At 40.0% G+C, this 19,268-nt stretch overlaps 1 protein-coding gene across 2 annotated transcripts; it reads right to left on the reverse strand.

The window, feature by feature from the left end:
• Nucleotides 1-1,564: 1,564 nt before the first annotated feature.
• On the reverse strand, nucleotides 1,565-10,323 carry si:ch73-70k4.1 (males-absent on the first protein). 2 transcript variants are annotated; one of them, XR_006095652.1, is made up of 5 exons: nucleotides 10,077-10,323; nucleotides 7,491-7,638; nucleotides 4,733-5,133; nucleotides 2,735-2,922; nucleotides 1,565-2,638 (listed from the first exon to the last, which is right to left on the reverse strand). XR_006095652.1 is itself a non-coding variant. In XM_042407768.1 (4 exons), exons 1-4 carry the CDS (start codon nucleotides 10,235-10,237, stop codon nucleotides 2,850-2,852), a joined length of 783 nt encoding a protein of 260 aa, XP_042263702.1. In that variant the 5' UTR covers nucleotides 10,238-10,323; the 3' UTR covers nucleotides 1,565-2,849. The 2 variants fall into 2 exon arrangements, 1 of the variants encoding a protein (XP_042263702.1); XM_042407768.1 differs by having other exon boundaries at nucleotides 1,565-2,922.
• Nucleotides 10,324-19,268: the final 8,945 nt, after the last annotated feature.

The following is a 19,268-nucleotide window of genomic DNA, read 5'->3' on the forward strand; positions in this document are numbered from 1 at the left end:
GTCAGAATCATGTGCTGTATAATCAGGGTACATCAGGTCTCCTTCCTAAATTCAAAACAAGGCCGACTGAGCCTTTAAGCAGACAAACAGCCTTGTGGAAGAGACAAACAGTTACAAGGACGTTTGACCAGGAAACAACAGTAGAATCATAGAAGCATAAACTCTGACTGCACATTAGAGGCCAGATGTACAAACCATGCACACGCAGCTCCACACATAAACTATATTTATAAAAACAGAATGCACGCACCTGACACATACCTCAACAAAATAAAAAAACTATCTAACCATCTGTAGAGCCACATCACCACCGGGGCTGCTCATGTAGTCTGGATCAGGCAGAAAAATGATATATTGCTGCTTTTTAGCTCCGGTCCAACCGAGAGGTGAATGAAGACACACACAGCCAGTCTTAGGACAATAATTAACAGACAGGAAGTTTAAGTTTATAAGTTGGAATTAGTTTGAATATTATTTTTAATATCCAAACAATAAATTATGACAGAACATCCACAGATGGTTTTCATGTAATATTAACAATGAATCTGTTCTTCTTGACAGAATTAATAGCTTAGTTATGATTAACAGCAGAACTCAGAGCTGATCCAAGGTGAGCCTGGTCAGTTCTAACTATAAGCTTTATCAAACTCTTCAACATAGAGAGGGTGTCTGCACCCCGGACCCAATCTGGAAGATGGTTCCACAGGAGAGGAGCCTGATAGCTGAAGGCTCTGCCTCCCATTCTACTTTTAAAGACTGTAGGAACCACCAGTAAGCTGCATACTGGGAGCGCAGTGTTCTAGTGGGATAATACTATGAGCTCTTTTAGATATGATGGTGCCTGACCATTAAGGACTTTGTAAGTTAGGAGAAGGATTTTAAATTCTATTCTGTCTCTAGTTTTAGTCCGAGCACTTGCAGCTGCGTTCTGGACCAGCTGGAGAGTCTTTAGAGAGCAGCCTGATAATAATGAACTGCAGCCTAGAAGTAACAAGTGTTTGGACTATTTCTTCTGCATCTCGTTGAGACAGGATGTGCCTGATTTTTGCAATATTAAATTATTAATATTAAAATATCAATATGTCTCTTATGTGGCCTAAATGAACCTACCTGCTTCTAGATAACTTGATTTAATATCTTTGTATTTCTCCTCTCAGCTCCTGGATGTGTGTTTTTATTGTCATCTGACTGTGAGTGTAACATTCATTCTGACTGTGTCATATAGTGATCTAGTATATAGTGATCTCTAGTGACGGGAGGTCCTGCTAACGAGCTCTGATGAACCGCCGCACTCTGAGGTCTTAACAGGTACTTAAGCATTGTGACAATAACAGGAAATACATCACACAAGTAGCCTCTTGACTAGTTGTAAATACCACAAGCATGGCGGTTGGGACAGACCCTCATTCATTGGACAGTTTTGGTGATGTCATCCTGCATCTTCAGCTCTACGTGGACCCACGACGGAAAATTAAATTGACAGTTTCTCATGAGTATGTTTATGTTCTTTGATGTCATAACCAGGCTCCTAGGCCATGACAAATATGGGAATGGACACAATGGATGGCAATAAAGTAAAGATATTTATTATAACAAAGTAAACAACTGAAGCAGTAATTTCCAAATATAGAGTGTGTTGGTCAGTAACATCAGTCATGTAAGTGTGGGTGTGTGAGTAATGAAGTGTAAAGTGTTGTGAAGTAAAAACAAAACCAGAATCAAACAAAACAAAAGGCGGCTGCTGGCTGGTGAGAGAGTCGAGGTTAGAGACCGAACAACGCTGGGAGCCTTTTATCCTTTATGGCAGCATTATGTACAGGTGCTCCTGCCACACCCACACTCTCCCAGGTCTCCCTTTATAGACAAAAATATGATAAACACATTACCACACCAGCATCAACACTCCTGAGACAGGTCAGAGAGGGGCCGTCACAGTCAAAGAGCTTTCAAAGAAATAACTGATTATAAGCATCATTGTTATCATACCAATGCTCTTTATAATAATTCCTTATGCAGATGGAGGATTATAAGATCACTTCACAATCAAGCGAGTTCAAAAGCTGAACCGTTTGCTGTCAGACCACAAACCCAGCAGGTCAGGTGTGAAAACATCCAGCTGAACAAAGCTGTCTAGTAAGTTCAAACTCTTTTCCAAGTGTGCAAAAAAACACTTCAAAATTCAATTAACAATGATCATTATTGGAAAAATAGTGATTTTCAAAATCACTAAAATAATCAACTTGATGCCCAATACCATGAACTGTTAACACTGTTGAAAAAACACTAACTTTGCTCATTTAGCTTGAAATCATGAACTTTAATAATGATCATAATATAACTCCACTGAGGTCTGATCGTGTCCAGGCCTCGGTGCAGGTTTGGCAACTGTTTAGGCCTGAAAGTAGTTTGTCATTATTTCTGTGAAACTGAAATATCAAAAAGAAACAAATGTCCAAAACGGCTGGTCTAATAGGTTTTTGTGAAAGCAGCTGCTGGCTTTGTGAGGAGGATGTGACTCAGTTCCATTTCGGTCTCTCATCTGGAGGATGAGGCAGGTTGGGTTTTCACTTTAGTGTCGAGATCCTCTCCACCAGCTGGAATCAAAGGCTCCAGAAGAGACACATTTGGTTTGGTTGATCTGGCGAAATGAAACCAAACTTTTATCTAATTCACTGTGTGGAACACACCAACCCTGACCCTGTCATCACGTCTTGACTGTGTGAGAGACCCTCACCCACTGGACGCCTGTGTGTGCTGTCAGAAGCTCAGTGAATAGTGAGCGTCTTGCACCAGCGTGGCGGCTTCTGGGCTGCTTGTATCTCCTGGACGGCGGCCAGCGTTCTGCCGACTCACCAGGTTATGTCCACGTTCATCTCGGAGAGACACTGGGCCAGGTGGCTGTCACAGTCCATCTGTGTGAACCTGGAGAGACAGGAACAGAGATCCACTCAGTGTGTGACAAACAAACACATAAAGTCAGTGCTGACCTTGCGTACACGGAAAACTGTCATTACTGTCATACAATCATCCAAATGCCATGAACATGACATTATTTAAATACAGAGTATCAACTGCATGTTGGTCTTTGGTGTTTCACATCCTGTTTCTCTGGATATTTACAGTATTTGAAAATTGAAAATGTAGCGAGGGCATGTTGGTCAGATGATTACTGTGGTTGTAAGAGATCTGACATGAGAAGATCAATCTCTACACATTAAAATGAGTTCTTTCAGTGTTTCCTACTTTATTAAACCTAATCTGTGCATCAATACAAACTATTTGTATGGATGAGCAGTAACTAACGGATCCTTTCTTCCCCCATTGTAGAATAAAATCATTATCTGAGCTCTCCACATTACCCAACCCTAAACTAGACGGTGTTGGTCAATACTACTTGGACTACAAACAGAAACCAGAACGTTTCCAGTAGCAAAATCTTGTCCCGTTGCCAACATGTGAGGTTAATTTATTGGACATTATTATAATCCAGTCCTACAGCAAGCAAAGAGAAACTGAGTCTTGTCTTGTCACATGTTTGCAGAAGGTTTGTGATGTCAGTCAGCCATCACCATCATCATCACCAACTAAAGAAGCACAACAGCTTCATATTTGGCTGCTGGTAGACGTTCTTCAAGTGTTTTGGCTGTTATAAGACTCTACAGCGTGCAGGGTGATGATCATGTGACCAATAGAGGCAGTTGAAGGGTTCAGTTAGCTTTGCTAGCGAGTGCTAAATATACACAACATGAACAACCTTAATGGACTACAGCTTAAAAAAGTGACTAAGTGGTTACAACATGCCAGTTCATGCTGACTTCACTCTCTTGTGACTCCAGGATGCAGATGATGTGTTTCCTGCTTGTGTCGTATCAGCTCTCAGATCTACGTCGCTTTGGATAAAAGCGTCTGCTGAATGAAATAGTAAGTTGTATAAATTGTTTCTGAACGACAGTCTGACTTGTTTTCCAGTGAACTCGCTGCTTCCTGCTGGAGTTTAAAGCTCGTCAGGAGTGACGTTCTCGTGGATCTCTGAGTTTGTTTCACGTGACAAGATGCTTTTCCTTCGATTTCTTTTTCATCAGTTCAGTGTGAAAATGTAATTAGTCAAAAACGGTTTTGTTAATCTTACAGATGGAAACACCAACATACAGGCCTATTTGATCAATAATCTGATAATAAATGACAGAGGAGCACAGTGAATATTTCACTGTAATATTAAGAGTATTTATGTTTCTCAGGTTTTAGTGTATTGAAGATGTACATTGACAACAACAAAAGATTTGAGAGCACAAAACAAATTCAAGAGCTTCTCGGTTTTAAGAGCTCACAGGACTTGTAAGAAGACAATTAGATTTGTACGCGAGCGAGGACAGAATCATGAGCGCAACAGATGGTCTGAGCATGCAAGAGGATTTATGTTACTACGTCTGAGCCAGCGACAGAGACTTCCACGCTCGTAATTATCAAAGCTGCTCGCGTTCACTTATGACAGTCTGAATCTCCTGAGAGCAGAACGTCACCTGTTTGATTTGACCTGGATATGAAGGGTCGTCCTGTCAGACCTTCTACTGTCAATACAAACACTGGGAACCACCACATGAAGACAGAGAGCAGGATCTGGTGTGGAGACGTGACCCTGATGTCATGTTGCCTGGCAGACTTGCAGACTGAGCAGCGTAAGAATTTGTTTTGTGCTCTAAATCTCTCGTTATCGATATTCTTCCATCCTCACCCAGCAGGGAACACCAGCAGGCACATGGGGCAGGTCTGCAGTCGTCCTCCTGCTGCTACTCCTTCATCTCCTCTGCCACTCCTCTGCACATCCTCCTCCTCATTTCGGCCCTCCTCCTGTGGAGGAGCTCGGCTGTCGAAGACCTTCCCCTGGTTAGTGAGAGGCTGTTTGTTGACCAGTCTGGTTTCTCTCTTCTCCTTCTCCTCTTCTTCATGTTCTCCCGCTCTTCTTCCCTCTTCTTCTCTGACACTGGAGGGTCCGGCTGAGGATGACTCGTCCTGCCGGGTCTGCTGGCTGGAGTTGAGACTGAGTGGATCTGGCTGGTTTGGTTCAGGAAAGGGAGGAACCTCTTCATTGAGGTCACACCACTGCTGTTCATCTACCTGTTGTGATGCGTCTCTCTGAAGTGACATCACAAGAAAAACAGAATTAAAGACCTTTTAAACAACCAAAAAAAGACAAAAGGTGGCAAATATTTTATCCTGCTGGAGACAGCTGATGACAGTTGTAATACAACTTAAATTGTGTTTCATCAATAAGACAGGAAGTGTATTTCACAATGAATCCTGGATTGGGTACAAAGTGTCCTGTGCACTGACAAAAATAAAAACTGATCTAAAGCAAGTTTCAGGTCTCTGCAAGAAGATTTTGAAAACTCTTCAATATGAATCAGTGTTTCCTCTATAACAGTACAACAAGAACCCCCCCAGACCAAAAAAAATGTTTTTAATACCAAAGATAACATCAAATATCCATCCATTCAGAAATCAACAGCGTTTGGGAGTCAACCTCTGTGTCGTTGCCTGGGAAACGCTTGGTGGCGTAGCTCCTTTAAGGAATAGGACAGTGCGTAATGTGTGTGCCTAATAGTGGGGGGGGGGGGTTAGCTCCAGCATCCTACACTGGCTCTCAGTGGGGAGGGGGGGGGGGGGGGGGGGTCATCGTTTTCTGACAGTCTGAAATATCAGTGATAAAATTGAAAGTGCAGATAATAGCAAGTATTTTTCACTGTAGGTTTTATGTATATGTAAATACTTTTTAAGGCTATGTATGCAAAAATATGATGCTAAAATTAGATTATGAAATGATATTTACAAATATGCATCTACAATAGCCTGCCTATAATATTGACACATCTTGCACATCTTGCACAGGCACATGTTGCAAACTACTCTATGACACCGTCTCTTCCCTACATGAGGGGAAAGTGTTATTTCTATATAGTGATCAGTCTTCTAGGTTGACTGCTTTGGGGTGGCGGGGGGGCCTTTAGGGGGGTTTCCTGGTCTTGAGAAGTCTGTACTGTACGTTTACTGACACACTGACACCTTTCAGCACATCTTTTCCTCTGCTCGGCTCACATTCACGTCACTTTCCTGCCGCTCGCCCTCTCACACTCACTAAACCACACACTCACTACACACTCATCTTACGCACTGGCCTATTCCTTAAAAGGAGCTACGTTGCCAAGAGTTTCCCAGGCAACGACACTGAGGTTGACTCTTTGTGATTATTTGGTGTTATTTTTAGCATTAATTTTTTTTTTTTTGGCCTAGCAGAGGTTCTTGTTGGCCTGGTGTCTCGCCAGCCTTGTGCAACTACAGAGGAAACACTGAAACGCACCTTAACAATGTGAACATCTCTCTATGATTGTAGATCTTATTATTGTAAAATAATAAGATATAAGACCCCATTAAAACATTTGTTATCTTCATGATGCAGCTGACATCCAGCCAGAGGGACGTGATGGTGTTCATATCAGTCTGCTCTCAGCGAGGACCCTCCTCCTGCGGATCAGCTTTATGAGGTGTACAAGTTCTGTCAGAGTTTGATTTATGACGGCTGAAACTGTTGGTTGTTACAGAACCGTCACTGTTGCACTGGCACGTTCCCCATTACAGTAAAGTGTATCAATGTCAGGACATCGTCATCAAGTGTTCCCACATCTCTCCTCTCACAGAATATCTCTGCCTGGTTATGACACCTCTGGAGCTCCTAAACATTTCCTGAGATGGGAATGATTTACTACGTCAAGATAAAATGTTGTTACTTCCAGCCCTAAAAGCAAGAAACACATCAGCCTGAGAATCTTTGGCCACTTAGGAGGGATTTCCTGCTCTCAGAAGCTGGATAATACGGCCCCAGCGTAATAACACAACAGCAGTAACATGAAACTGAGGAAGCTAAATGGAATTCAGCCATCGTTCATTTTATCATTCTTACTGTGACGTATCATATCTGTTCCTCTTCCATGCTAAATGGTTTATGGCCATTTAGCCACTGGACAACTTTTATTGACAACTGCAATCCAAAAAATGTCAAAACTGAAGCAACTAAAAACACTGAGAGCAGCAGAGTGCTGAGAAATACATGACTATGAAATGAACATAATGCCAAATATATCAAGACAAGAGGTAAAGATGGAGCCTGTTCTAAATACAGCCCTGCTTTTCCCTCCAGCTGAGGTAAATAATATCTACAGAATATGGATTAGAAGCTATATTTGTTTTTGACCTTGTCTACAAGATGCCTAAAAAATTCATTTCAGATTTCTTCTACACGGCTCAGACTGAAGCATGCAGACACGTATCCCTACACAGTCTATGCAAACACACGGCAAGAACATTTTGAACATCAGAGCTTTGAACATTTAGAAGTTCCTGTGTTGATGTGAGTCTCTCTGATGTCAGTCTTGTCACCAGTTTCATCACATTCGCTAGAGGAACGGTGTCACGAGGAACACTCAGTGGTGACGTACTGCTGTAGATGGAACTGGAAGATCAGGAACCAGGTCCCAGTGCTGGTTCTCCAGGTGCTGCAGAGCAGACTTCAGCGTCAACGCGTACAGAGTCTCCACAGCAGGCAGCTGCTCTCTGTTCCACCACACTGCTGCAGGAGCCACTGACCTGTAAGACAGTCGTTAAATACAGTCTGATTCACACAACAGTCGATGTTCAGTCTGTTTGCTTCACTAATGAAACTCCCGCCTGCCTTATCTCTATTATATATGACACATCACAAGAGATGTGTTGAATTTTAACTGATTTTTGTAAAGTTTATCAAGAGTTTCCAGATGTGCAGGAGACTATAAAAACCCACTGAAGGAGAACAGGACACGGTTATGTTTGTTTGTTTTTCTTGCTTTCATTAATGTGTTTACATGTTTTAGTCTGTCAATCATATTATTAATGAAACTGCTCTTAGTTGTGGAGTGATATGAGTGCCATAAAAAATAATAAATCTGTAAAAGAAGACAATAAATGTGGAAATATAAAGACAAATAACAAAATAGAAAAGAATAATTATAATTTTCACATTTATTTGTTCATTTATTTCTTTATGTATTTTTAAAAACATATATATCTATATATTTTTTGCATATGACTGTTTTTCCATATATTTTTTAAAATTTTTATTTATTGATTTTATTATTTTATTGACTTTTCCCTATTCCTTTTGTTTTATTCCTTAAAGGATCAAGCTGTCAATCAACTGGCTTTGGGCGGGCCTTCCTGCCCAGGCTGACGTCATGTTCAGGGTGGGAAGCTGTCAAGTAAAGCCTGCGCTAAAATGGCAAGATGGTCACATGAACGTCATTTTTTATATGTAAACATGAACTGAGAAGCGTTACATGGACCCATAGTTGTAGTTTTACTTCTTTTTGGGGCTGCAGCTGTGTCAGGCTGGTTAGCAGCTCCTCCATCCAGACTGCTGCTAACGCCACTGACACACTATTAGCTTAGCCTGTTAGCATCTGCTACCACTGATGTTACTGAGAAAAATACACAAAACAGCTCACAAGCCAATTCAATCTGTATCTACAGAGCTGTGTGAAAGTCAATCAGGGATCCTTTCTATGACAAAACCAGCTGATGCATCATCGCCAAGCAGCAAAATGAAGCCAACGCAGAAGAACCAAAACCTGCAGTTCCTCAAATGGCCACTTAAGGCTCCAAAAGCGAATCAATCCACATAGATCCCCATGTTCAAATGTCTTTATATTCCCGCCTTTATTTTCTTATTCTTTAACAGGTTTATTCTTTTTTATGGCACTCCTATGACTCCATACCGAGTGTCTCCTTGTGTAAATAACAAAAGTTCCTTCCATCCTGCTTATATTAAAATAGTAAAGGCTATAATGTACTTGCGTTTTTAGAAACAAGAATGAGACTTTGGTGAATCTTAATATAAATTAACAGCCCTCTATCACAGATTCAGTCAAATCTTCTGTGATCAGTTTAGTGTGTGGCTGCTCCACATGTGACTGTTATCATTTGACTGTTTCTCCCAGAAGGGAACAGCCGAAATTCTCCTGAAAACTCTCAAAGTAATTTTATCTTTAATTAACTTAACAGTCTCTGGTTGTTTAACAGATGGCAAATTCCCAGTTTGGATTAAGTGTTACATTAATCAATGACTTTATTAGGTGCACCTGTGTAATCTAATGCAACAGCCCTACAATACATCCTACCTTTGTTGAGCTGATAATGTTCAGTTTTTGTTGGCACTATGTCAGATGAGTTGATTCAATTCTGTTGCAAAATTTAAAAAACAGGTGAGAATATAATTTGCTTAATAAACATTAATACGAAACTATTAGTTAAACTAAAACTAAAAGTTAAAGTAGATCATTTTCCTGTACTCTGTACAGTGTGCTACAGTTGTGTTGACCATTTGTCTCCTTTATTTTATTTGTTCTCTCTATTTTGTCTTTTTCAGATTCTATCTAAGTATCGTGTAGCTTTCCTTGTCATTAGAGAAGCTTTTGGGTGGTGAAATGATAATTTATCTTAAAATCAGTCCTCCTGTAACAGTAGTTTGTCTCCCAACAGTCCTCAACCTCACCAAACCTCACTCTAATATCTGACACTTTAATGTTTCTGTGACCATCAGGAAATCGTTCACATTTCTAAAAGGCTTGAATACGCAATAACTCCATAAACCTGCTTTTATATCATTAAAATGTCTCGTTTTAAGTTTATAGTTTGTCCTCTCAATCAGTTATATTCTTCCTTTAACCAAAAATGCTAATGTGGAGCAATTCTACAAATTGAGCTTTGTATTATTAGATACATATATGCTGAATGTTGTACTTGTTCCGTGTTGTTGGTAAAAGGTCTTCAGTTGTGTGCTAGCATGCACGCGCTAAAGCAGATAAACAAGTAAACAGATGTTTAGGTTTTAACAGCGGTTCGTTTCCTGGTTTGGCGTTTTGTTTTCTCTCTTTATCAGATTCACGAGCCGCTAAAGGACTCCATGTTTACATAAAGTCACAATGAGGTCATGACATGTTTTTATCCAGAAACTCGACGTTAAAGCTGACAGACAGAGAGCAGCCACCCACCGGTCAGCCTCAGCGGTAACGGTAACGGTAACGTTACAGTCAGCCGGCGGCAGAGTTGGAGGACTCTTCCTCGGTGGTGCCCGGGAGGATATTTCCGGCTCGTACTCTGTAACACAAGATTTCTTTCTTTTCAGTCTTGACTTTGAGTAATTTTTAGCCATTTCGTTTAAATCACTTTTCAAAACAGCTTCGAAATTTCGCGCCTCGACTTCCTCGTTCCTGAAACCTGACGTCACTCGATTCTGTCCAATCCGAGCACGTCTCTCTCTCTCTCTCTCTCTCTCTCTGTCTCTCTCTCTCTCTGTATTATATTGTTATTTATGGAAATGTCCACTGGCATCCAAACACACTATAAACACGTCAGGGGGACTAAAGGTTGTAATAAAAGAAAAAGAAATAATTAAATAGATCTTGTAAAGCTTACAGGAGTGTTAACAGCTTTTTTTTGCTGATACATTCAGATACAGAAACTGCATTGTTTGATACGGAAAATCTGAGAAGTTTAAAAATGTTGATTTGAATATAAAATTTGTTCAAACTAATAAACAAATGAATTAAATAAAACTGAGAGCAGCAATCCCAGTCATATGTGGTGTCAAGCAATAACACCCACAGCTGTAACATTGTGTTGATTTGGACTGGACGTGAGATCATTATTGATTGACGCTGACTGTCCAGGTGTTGTGATGGTTGTTCTCTCTGGATTTTGTCAGTGTTCATCATCACTGCAGCTGGCCTGGATCAGTTGCCTTGTAGTAAGGTCAATCCAATCAAGCAGCACCATGACAATAATCAACCAATCATGTGAAAAATTTGGCATTTCAAGGAAAGCTATGGTCTACTTTTACATATCTCTTGTAGAAAATGTGCTAACTTTCTCTACCACAGTTTGGTTCGGGCCGCTGCTGAAACAAGTGCATTAGAGAGAATATTTCAGGCTGCATCCACTATAAATTACTGGCCAAACCCTCCATCTCTCTACTCAATTTATACAGTTTAGACTTCACCAAAAGCCTTTATACATTGTTGAACATTGAGATGACAGCAGAGCATTCCCTGAGCTTGAGGCTGGTAAATCTTTAGCACTTATACAGAATTTTGTTTTTGTGGTTTTCTTTGTAATTATTGATGGCATTTTTGCATGTTTTAAATTGTTAAGGTTATTTAACTTCTGAATTGCAAACATTTCACGCTTTAAGGTCTTTTATAGTAAATGATACATATGTGTAAAAATGCATTCTTAACTTCAACTGAAGATAATGAGGCTTCAGCAGTCTGTGTTTGACAAATCAAGTAGGTATTTTCCAAAGTTACAGAGTTTTTAGTACCAAACTTGGTGTTACTGCCTCTGCAGTGGTGCTGTTACTGTTACTGCACCATCCGTCACAACACACAGGAGGAACTTGTACTAAAAACACTGTGACTTGGGCAGATATCCTCTTGATTTGTCTAACAGAGACCGCTGAAGCTACAGTATATATATATATTAACTTTGGTTCAACTTTAGGATGCAGTTTTGCTGTGGATTTTGTCCCCCATCTCTTACATTGAAGGATCTTGAGGATAAGTTGTCTCCTGAAGGGCCAGTATAAACAGGACCCACATATGGGCATGTGAGTAATGTGCTTGAAAACAGTGAACCTATTCTTTAAGTCAGGGCAGGATTCATCCACTCCGAGTGATGACACTGTTTGCTGATGAAAACATGAAGATGCAGTTGAAAGAGTGAGTGGACCTGTGAACTGACATTACAATTGTACCATTTTTTCGAGGGTCTTTGCCCCACAAATAAAGTAAAAAGTGTTAGAAGGAATGTGATGTAAACAAACCAGAATCTGCTGCTTCATTAATTATTTTTTCCACTGTTTTCCTCCACAAAACAATCAATTAGCAACAGCACTGTGCACAACAATTCAACAATTAAAATCACTAAATGAAAGAACATAAATTAACCAAAACAATGTCTGCTCAGCCGCCTCTGGAAGTCACATCAGCTGGAAGTTCATCAAAGTGCAATATTCTCTCAAAATGCAATTTGGTTTTGACTTTAAAGCTGAGACAACATGATCAGGAGCCTTTTCTGGCCCGTTGTTTGAATATGATAAATGGCTGCTTATGTAGCGCTGTTATCCAAAGCGCTTTACAATGTTTCTGCTGCTCGCTCACCCGTCCACACACTCACTCACTCACTCACACACTGATAGCCACCGCAAGCTACCACGCAGGCTGCTGGCGCAACCATCGGGAGCAATTTGGGGCCCTGCATCTTGCCCAAGGACACTTCGACATGCAGACTGGAGGAGTTGGGGATTGAACTGCCGACCCTGTGATTAGTGGACGACCCGTTCTACCTCCTGAGCCACAACCGGCCCTTATAGCACCTACTCATCAACTCTCACTTTAAATCTACAAATACACAAGATCTTCTGCCACTCTTTCATAAGGATTTGTTCTCAGTGCACACTAAAGAAGGTTACATCATACAAGGACGCTAACTGTAATGATAATACTTTGTTCCCTCTGCTAGGACACACATAAAGTGGAAAGTTGAAGTCATAATAATGGTGGGACTTTCTGAGCCCTCTAAGCTTTTGGACAGAAGAGAGGGACCAACGGAGAGCGGCTACAATTATGCAATGGAAAAAGACAAGGGAAAGCTGGACTGAACGGAAGGAACAGAAAAGAAAGGAAAGAAGAGAGAATTATTTTAAAAAAAGAGAAAAAAAAAAGGAAAACTGCACTATGGGAAAACCCTGCCACTTTGAAATAAGGTGAGAGCATTTTTTTGGAAACAGTGCCCCATAAGATGAGTATTCCAGAAGGACTGCTGCTGAATTGCTGACATTGGCCAATCTGTTTTTTCTACCTCAACCACAGAAGGGGAGAAACACAAAAGCAGAGCAGTGGGCCAGGCCTGCGGTACATAGTGCTACTCTGGGAAAAAGCAACTCGGCGCCTGGAAAGAAACGTTATGTCATTCATCCCACGTGATGCTGTGTTGTGTTCTGCTGTCATGGTGACGGCAAGGATGATGAGGAGAATAAAAGTGAGGTGGCAGCAGCCTTAACCATTTAAGTTAAAGAAATATAGTGTTTGGGAGGTCATAACAATTCTCAACTTCTCCATAGAGAGATGAGAACATACACACAAAACCTGCAGGTCTCCCTGGTGTGTTGTTCTGGTACTACGTGCTAACATTCAAAGCGGCACTAATCAATATTTCTATTTTTCAACAATGTATCAAATAACAATGTGTAACGTGAGAGGCATCACGTGTAGTGATGAACCTACACAGAATCATCACCTGGCTGCAGCTCCCTTCAGCTTTATAGTGAGTTTCAGCTCTGTTTTGTTCACTCTCACAGTTCTCATTGCGTCACGTTCAGCCACAGCAGGAAGCAGTTTTTGGTGGAAAAGTCTTGATAAATCCACTGTTCACTACCTGCTCTGCACTAAATGGTAAACAAACATAATAATGATAATAATACATTTGATTTGTACCACACTTTTCATTCATAGTGAATCTCTGAGTGCTACAGCATTAAAAACAAACACACAACATGAAGAAAATAGTAAGGGTCTGTTATTTACATGTTGTCTTCTTTGCTGGCGTGCTAACGTCACACACCGGTAAGGCTACATTCAGGAAGGACTTGGCGTGAGAACAGTGTGGCTTCATGGAGAGGACGGGGCTAACGTTAAGCTAGCTGTTAATGATCAGTAAATACCTCCAAACTGTAGGCAGTGTCTCCTCGTTTTCCTACATGTGTTAAACACAGGAACATGAATGGAACATGACACTTTTACAGCGATAAGTAACTAAAGTAAACTAACATGTAATGTAACTAACTGCTTTTGCTGTTGAGTAAGTAGAATTTAGTGGCATCTAGCAGAATGTAAAATAATATGGAATATAATATTCTCAGGTATGTTTTAATTAGTGTATAATCACCTGAAAATAAGAATTGTTGTATTTTCATTACCTTACAATGAGCCCTTTATAGGGAGTGGGTCCTCTTCCACGGAGCCCGCCATGTTGCACCGCCATGTTTCTACAGTAGCCCAGGAGATACAAACCAAACACTGGCTCTAGAGAAGGCAACCAATCCTACAAACTGGTCCTTTAAATAACAATTAACAAGCAACATATTGAAATTTTTGCTATTCTTTGAGCCATACCAGTTACTTACTTAAGCTGCCAGTATGCTTCATCGAAACTGCTCTTCAGACGTTCAAACAGCTTCAGAAACCAGTAGTAACACACTATGAGAGGCTTAAAAATGAACGCTGTTATCCTCGTACTTAATAATTATTGTCTCTCCCCTCTCCTTCACTCTCAGCATGGTTGGACAACACGTCATAAAAACTACTTCTTATGTAGCACAACTCACCTTTGATCCTCTTTTTCCTCTTTATGACATAAAGCCACAGTAAGCTCCCTCCATCATTTCACAACTCTTGGCAACATGTTGAGCCTCCACCCAAGCCAGGTTCATCTCGGCTAGTTCATCCATTACAGTTCTGTCCCTGGTCATGTCAGGTCTTCCAGGTTGTCTTTCACCTGGAGGAGTCCATCTCATTGCAGCCTTTGGGGTGTGATCTGCCTTCATTGGAAGTACATGGCCTCATGATCACAGTTGCAACCACAACATGATGTTCTTGCTTTTGGTTTTTCTGTATGATTAAGGTTGTGACCCTTTCATATCAGCTTTGGCCTCCCACAAGCATTCAGAACTGTACATTGGGATGGACTTGATGTTGCTGTTGTAAAGATGAACCTTTGTTTTTAGGCTGTATTGATTGGAGCATACCTGTATGTGGAGCTAAACTATGTAGCCTTTAGAGTTCTGATACCTAAATTCATGACATTTTGTTGTGTAAAGCTTGGATCAGGGACAATTTGGTTATTTTGAAATCTAATTTATTGAGGGAATAATTCATCATCTTGGTAAATTTGCTCATTCCGTTTCTTTCTGGGAGTGAGATGTCGATATGTGTTTGCATTACGTATGAAGCTGGAATCAAGATCTTCAAAGTAAAAAATTACACCTACCAACACCTCGAAAGCTCTCTAATTAACACGCTCTATCTTGTTTACTATTAGCGATGATGCAGCCAGATTTATTTTTGGAACCGTTCTAGTTGAGAAACTGAATCTGTACTGAAATCCGTTCAAAGTGAGAAGTTGGAAATTCCCATCTGGTATGTTGTAATTATGATCACACACCTCCTGAATGTCTTCAGTCCAATGTTGTAGCTGCTGTAAACATGATTCAAACTCAGATAATTTGGTAGGTAATTTATTTAAACATTGTCAAGGTTATGTTTTGGCTAGCTTTCGATCTGGTCTGGAAGAAGGCTGGATTTGAACATCTCATGCTTGCTTTTTTATTCCTCACACAACAATTCAACACTTTGTATGTGTATGTTTGACAGAATACATATCTATCCCCATTTGTATGATACATGTCATCTAACTACATGAGCTTTGTTGTTGGAAAATTGTGTAATAAACACTAAGTTAACATTGTAGGAAGGATCATGTGACAAATGTCATACCTTCCTTGAATATAACAACAGGGAAGGGTTTCTCAAAACAGCTCCTGCTTGCAATTGAAGTGCCATGAAGTGATTAAGCATCTTTGCAAAACAAGAAAAATGCAATTATAGAGAGGGAGGAGAAGACTTCAGAGAGTCGTGACCATCGCCATCCAGCAACACCTTCATGTTCACCATGAGCAGCAGATAGTGTGCATCCTGCACCAGACGCTACAGCTCTCCAAAAACACGCATCAAGCTGTAGTAGATGGTCATCATTGGATACAAGAGAAAAAAGCTGAAAGCTCAGGGATGAGCACAGCTCAAGGCAAAGAAAACAAAACAAGAAAGAAACATTGCATGCTGGCAATCTGAATATGAGAGGCTTGGCATACACTCCTTAATGTCTGGGAGTTTTGGCCTTGATAGGATGAGAAGTCTGAAGGAAACACAAGCTTTGTACCTCAATTGTGTCCATTACCACTTAATGTACACACACAGACAGTGATACAGCATGTCAGTGTAGTACTGTAGGCTCACATCCAGCCTGTAGCTGCCAGAGCTCGGTGCTGGCTGGTGGGATGGCTTCATGCCAGACTGATAAGACCACCCATAGTGTACAGTAGACCTAATACACTGGCTAGTTATTAGAAAACACATTAAAAAAACAGGTCTGATCCATTTGGAGTCTTCCGCCATTGATGTATGTGATGTAGTTCATGTAAACTGTTGCATTAAAGGCTCATAGTTCATAGTGTATCTGTATTGATTTATTTGCTTTCTTTCTGAAAATGGATAGCGAGCTGCAGTCAGCATGTGGTTAGCCTAGCTTAGCATAAAGACCAGAAGCAGGGGGAAACAGCTAGCCTGGTTAAAGGCAAAAAAAGTTCAAAAATACATTTAAAAAATAGGCTACACCTACCCACACATCTAAAGCTCACTTATTAACATGATGTATTCCTTGTGTTTAATCCGTACGAAAACAGAAATGTTAAGATAATTAATGGTTTTATTATTATGTGCTGGAGCTTTTCTTCTCCAGCTTTAACGCAGGTTGTCAGATACATGTGGTGTACACAGGTCTGATCTGGATGTTCCTTTGTGGTTTTTCTCTCTGCAACAATAACTGTCTGTAACTTTAATACAAACTTTTTTGCTGTAATATATTAATTTAGAAAGGTCAATGGAAATGTAATTTTTTTTTCTTTTTTTTTAAATCCTGGTGGCATTTAATACATTTGCCTGGAACTATGAAGCCATATAGTGTCTTTGACTTTGTTTCTAATAATATTACAACGCAGCATAAATATTTTCTACTCCTGGTCTAATAAATGGATACAACTTTCTGTTCTTAGTGAAATGAACAGTGAAGCTACGGCTCATTTGGTCATCACGTGCACATGACTGATGATCTTTTCTCAAAAATGTATTGTGCAAAAACAACTGTCTATCATTTATTCAAAAATATTGTGATAATTGATTTTTGTGTCCAAAGGCTCTAACTTTAAACCAAATGTTCCGTCACCCACACACACACACACACACACACACACACACACACACACACACACACACACACACACACACACACACACACTCACCACCGCCTTGCCAACGCTCTTGGGGACAGTACTGTTGAATTTTGTTTGACAAAAATAAATTCACTTTTAGGATCTCACAGTTTTCAGCACTCCATCTACTGATGAAGACCTTGAGATGAGGCTGAAAGCTCCATGTGGGCCACAGCAAATTCCAGTTGACAATAAAGTCTGATACTGATTTACACTTATTGATGATACATTTTTATCATGTTGCTGTCATTCATCAATTATTTCATTAATAAATGAATAAATAACTCAATACAGTATCAGTATTTATGTACATTCATGTACATGAATGTACAGGCCAGTGTCTACGCTGGGCTGCAGTGGAGGATCCTTCCAGGTCTTGGCCCCTGCCATCATGTTGCAGTTACAGCAGTGTTTGGCTAGGGGACGCCACAGGAACAGAAAACTGCTTCTTCATCAGTGCTGGAGTTGAACTTGCTCTGGACACCTGACCTCCTGAGGTCCACTCACTTGGTTTTTTATTATTAACCAGAAATATATTGCTTCCCCTTTACTGTAACTGCTGATAACTTCTGATCACACAACATGTGTCAAACTAGAGTGTTTCTGTTTGCAGCCTTAGAAGAACTTGTGCCAGCCCTCTAGAGGGCTTTTACACTCCTAAAAAACCTCATCGCTGATCCTTCAACAGAAACATGAAAAGTCAAGCATGATCTTATGAACGTACATCTCATCCAATGGTGACAGTAGAATTTAAAGCTTTGGAACAATGCATCTGTTTGTGCATACTGTATGTTTAAATCTGGGTCTGCATATTTTGTTCAAATAAAATAATAAAACTTTGAGTGAACAGAAGCTATGGGTAACAAAAGAAACAGAATGTAAAGATTACACAAAGCATTTTAAATATAAAGGCCTGCAATCATTTCCTCTCTTATTGTTGTTGGTTGTACTAGTGCGTCGACCGCCCCCCCCAAAAATCTTCTGTCGTCATTTCTTTAGCAAGATTGTCTCTCAAGGTCGCCAACACATGATACTTGTTTATTCGCGCTACTTGCCAAACAATTTTAACACATTCAGGCAGAAGGGAAAATAAATAAACCGCAGTCAGTCGTGCAATTTGTCGTCTCGCAAAACACCAGCCATCCTTTTAGAGCTTTTTTTCTTTCCCTCCTCACATAAATGCTCTATTCTTCTGCTACATTCAGGTACCACGGGAACTTTCTGTTTAGGTTTTAACTGATAAATGTCCAGATTTCTGAAATTGAGAACGTGAAAAAATGCATGTCAGTGTCAGAAAAGGTAAAACAGGAGAAACGTGCATATCAAATTGGCGATGTTGACCCTAAAAATGCTTGTTACTCTTTTTTTTTTTTTTTTGCTTTACCAAAACTACTGTTTCAGTACCAATAAACACTTTCAACAGCAGAATTTGGATGATTTAAAAACAAATACTCAAATGTAAAACACTTATTACATACATATTACAAGTGAGAGTCCTGTATTCAAAATTAAAGGTCCAGTAGCCTAAAAGTAAATAAATAAAACAGCAAATCTGCATTCATAAAATACAGTAAAAAGAAGTAATGGCAAAATAGTCAATTACACACAAAAAGACTTGTATTCACTCAATATTTTGCACATACTAGTAACATACTAGGTATCAAATCTAAAAGACTGGCCCCTTTTATAGTCTACTTTCATATTATTAGGCTTCATACCTGCAAATGTAATGTGTTATTAGGCTATAACGTTAAAGTCTTTAAGTGTAGCAATGAGGTGGTTGATTTTAATTTGACTTTCTATACAATAACGCATCATATTTTATATGCTGTAAAATTTGAATTTGCAATATAAGTACTAAAACTCTCAATAAAATGTATCGGAGTCAGAAATGTTACTGTAATAGAAATTATAACGTAGAATAACATGGAAATACTATAAAGTACAAGTACCGCGGCAGAATGTACTGTCAGAGAGATTTGTACTTTTTCCCATATGACCTGAACGCAGCATCCGTCTTCCCTCCTCACTTCTCTTCTTTTTCTCCTTCTCTGCTCTCTGCAGGGCAGTGGAGGGGTGACGG

Source organism: Thunnus maccoyii, chromosome 4 (genome assembly GCF_910596095.1).
Source record: "Thunnus maccoyii chromosome 4, fThuMac1.1, whole genome shotgun sequence".
Lineage (NCBI taxonomy): Eukaryota > Metazoa > Chordata > Actinopteri > Scombriformes > Scombridae > Thunnus > Thunnus maccoyii.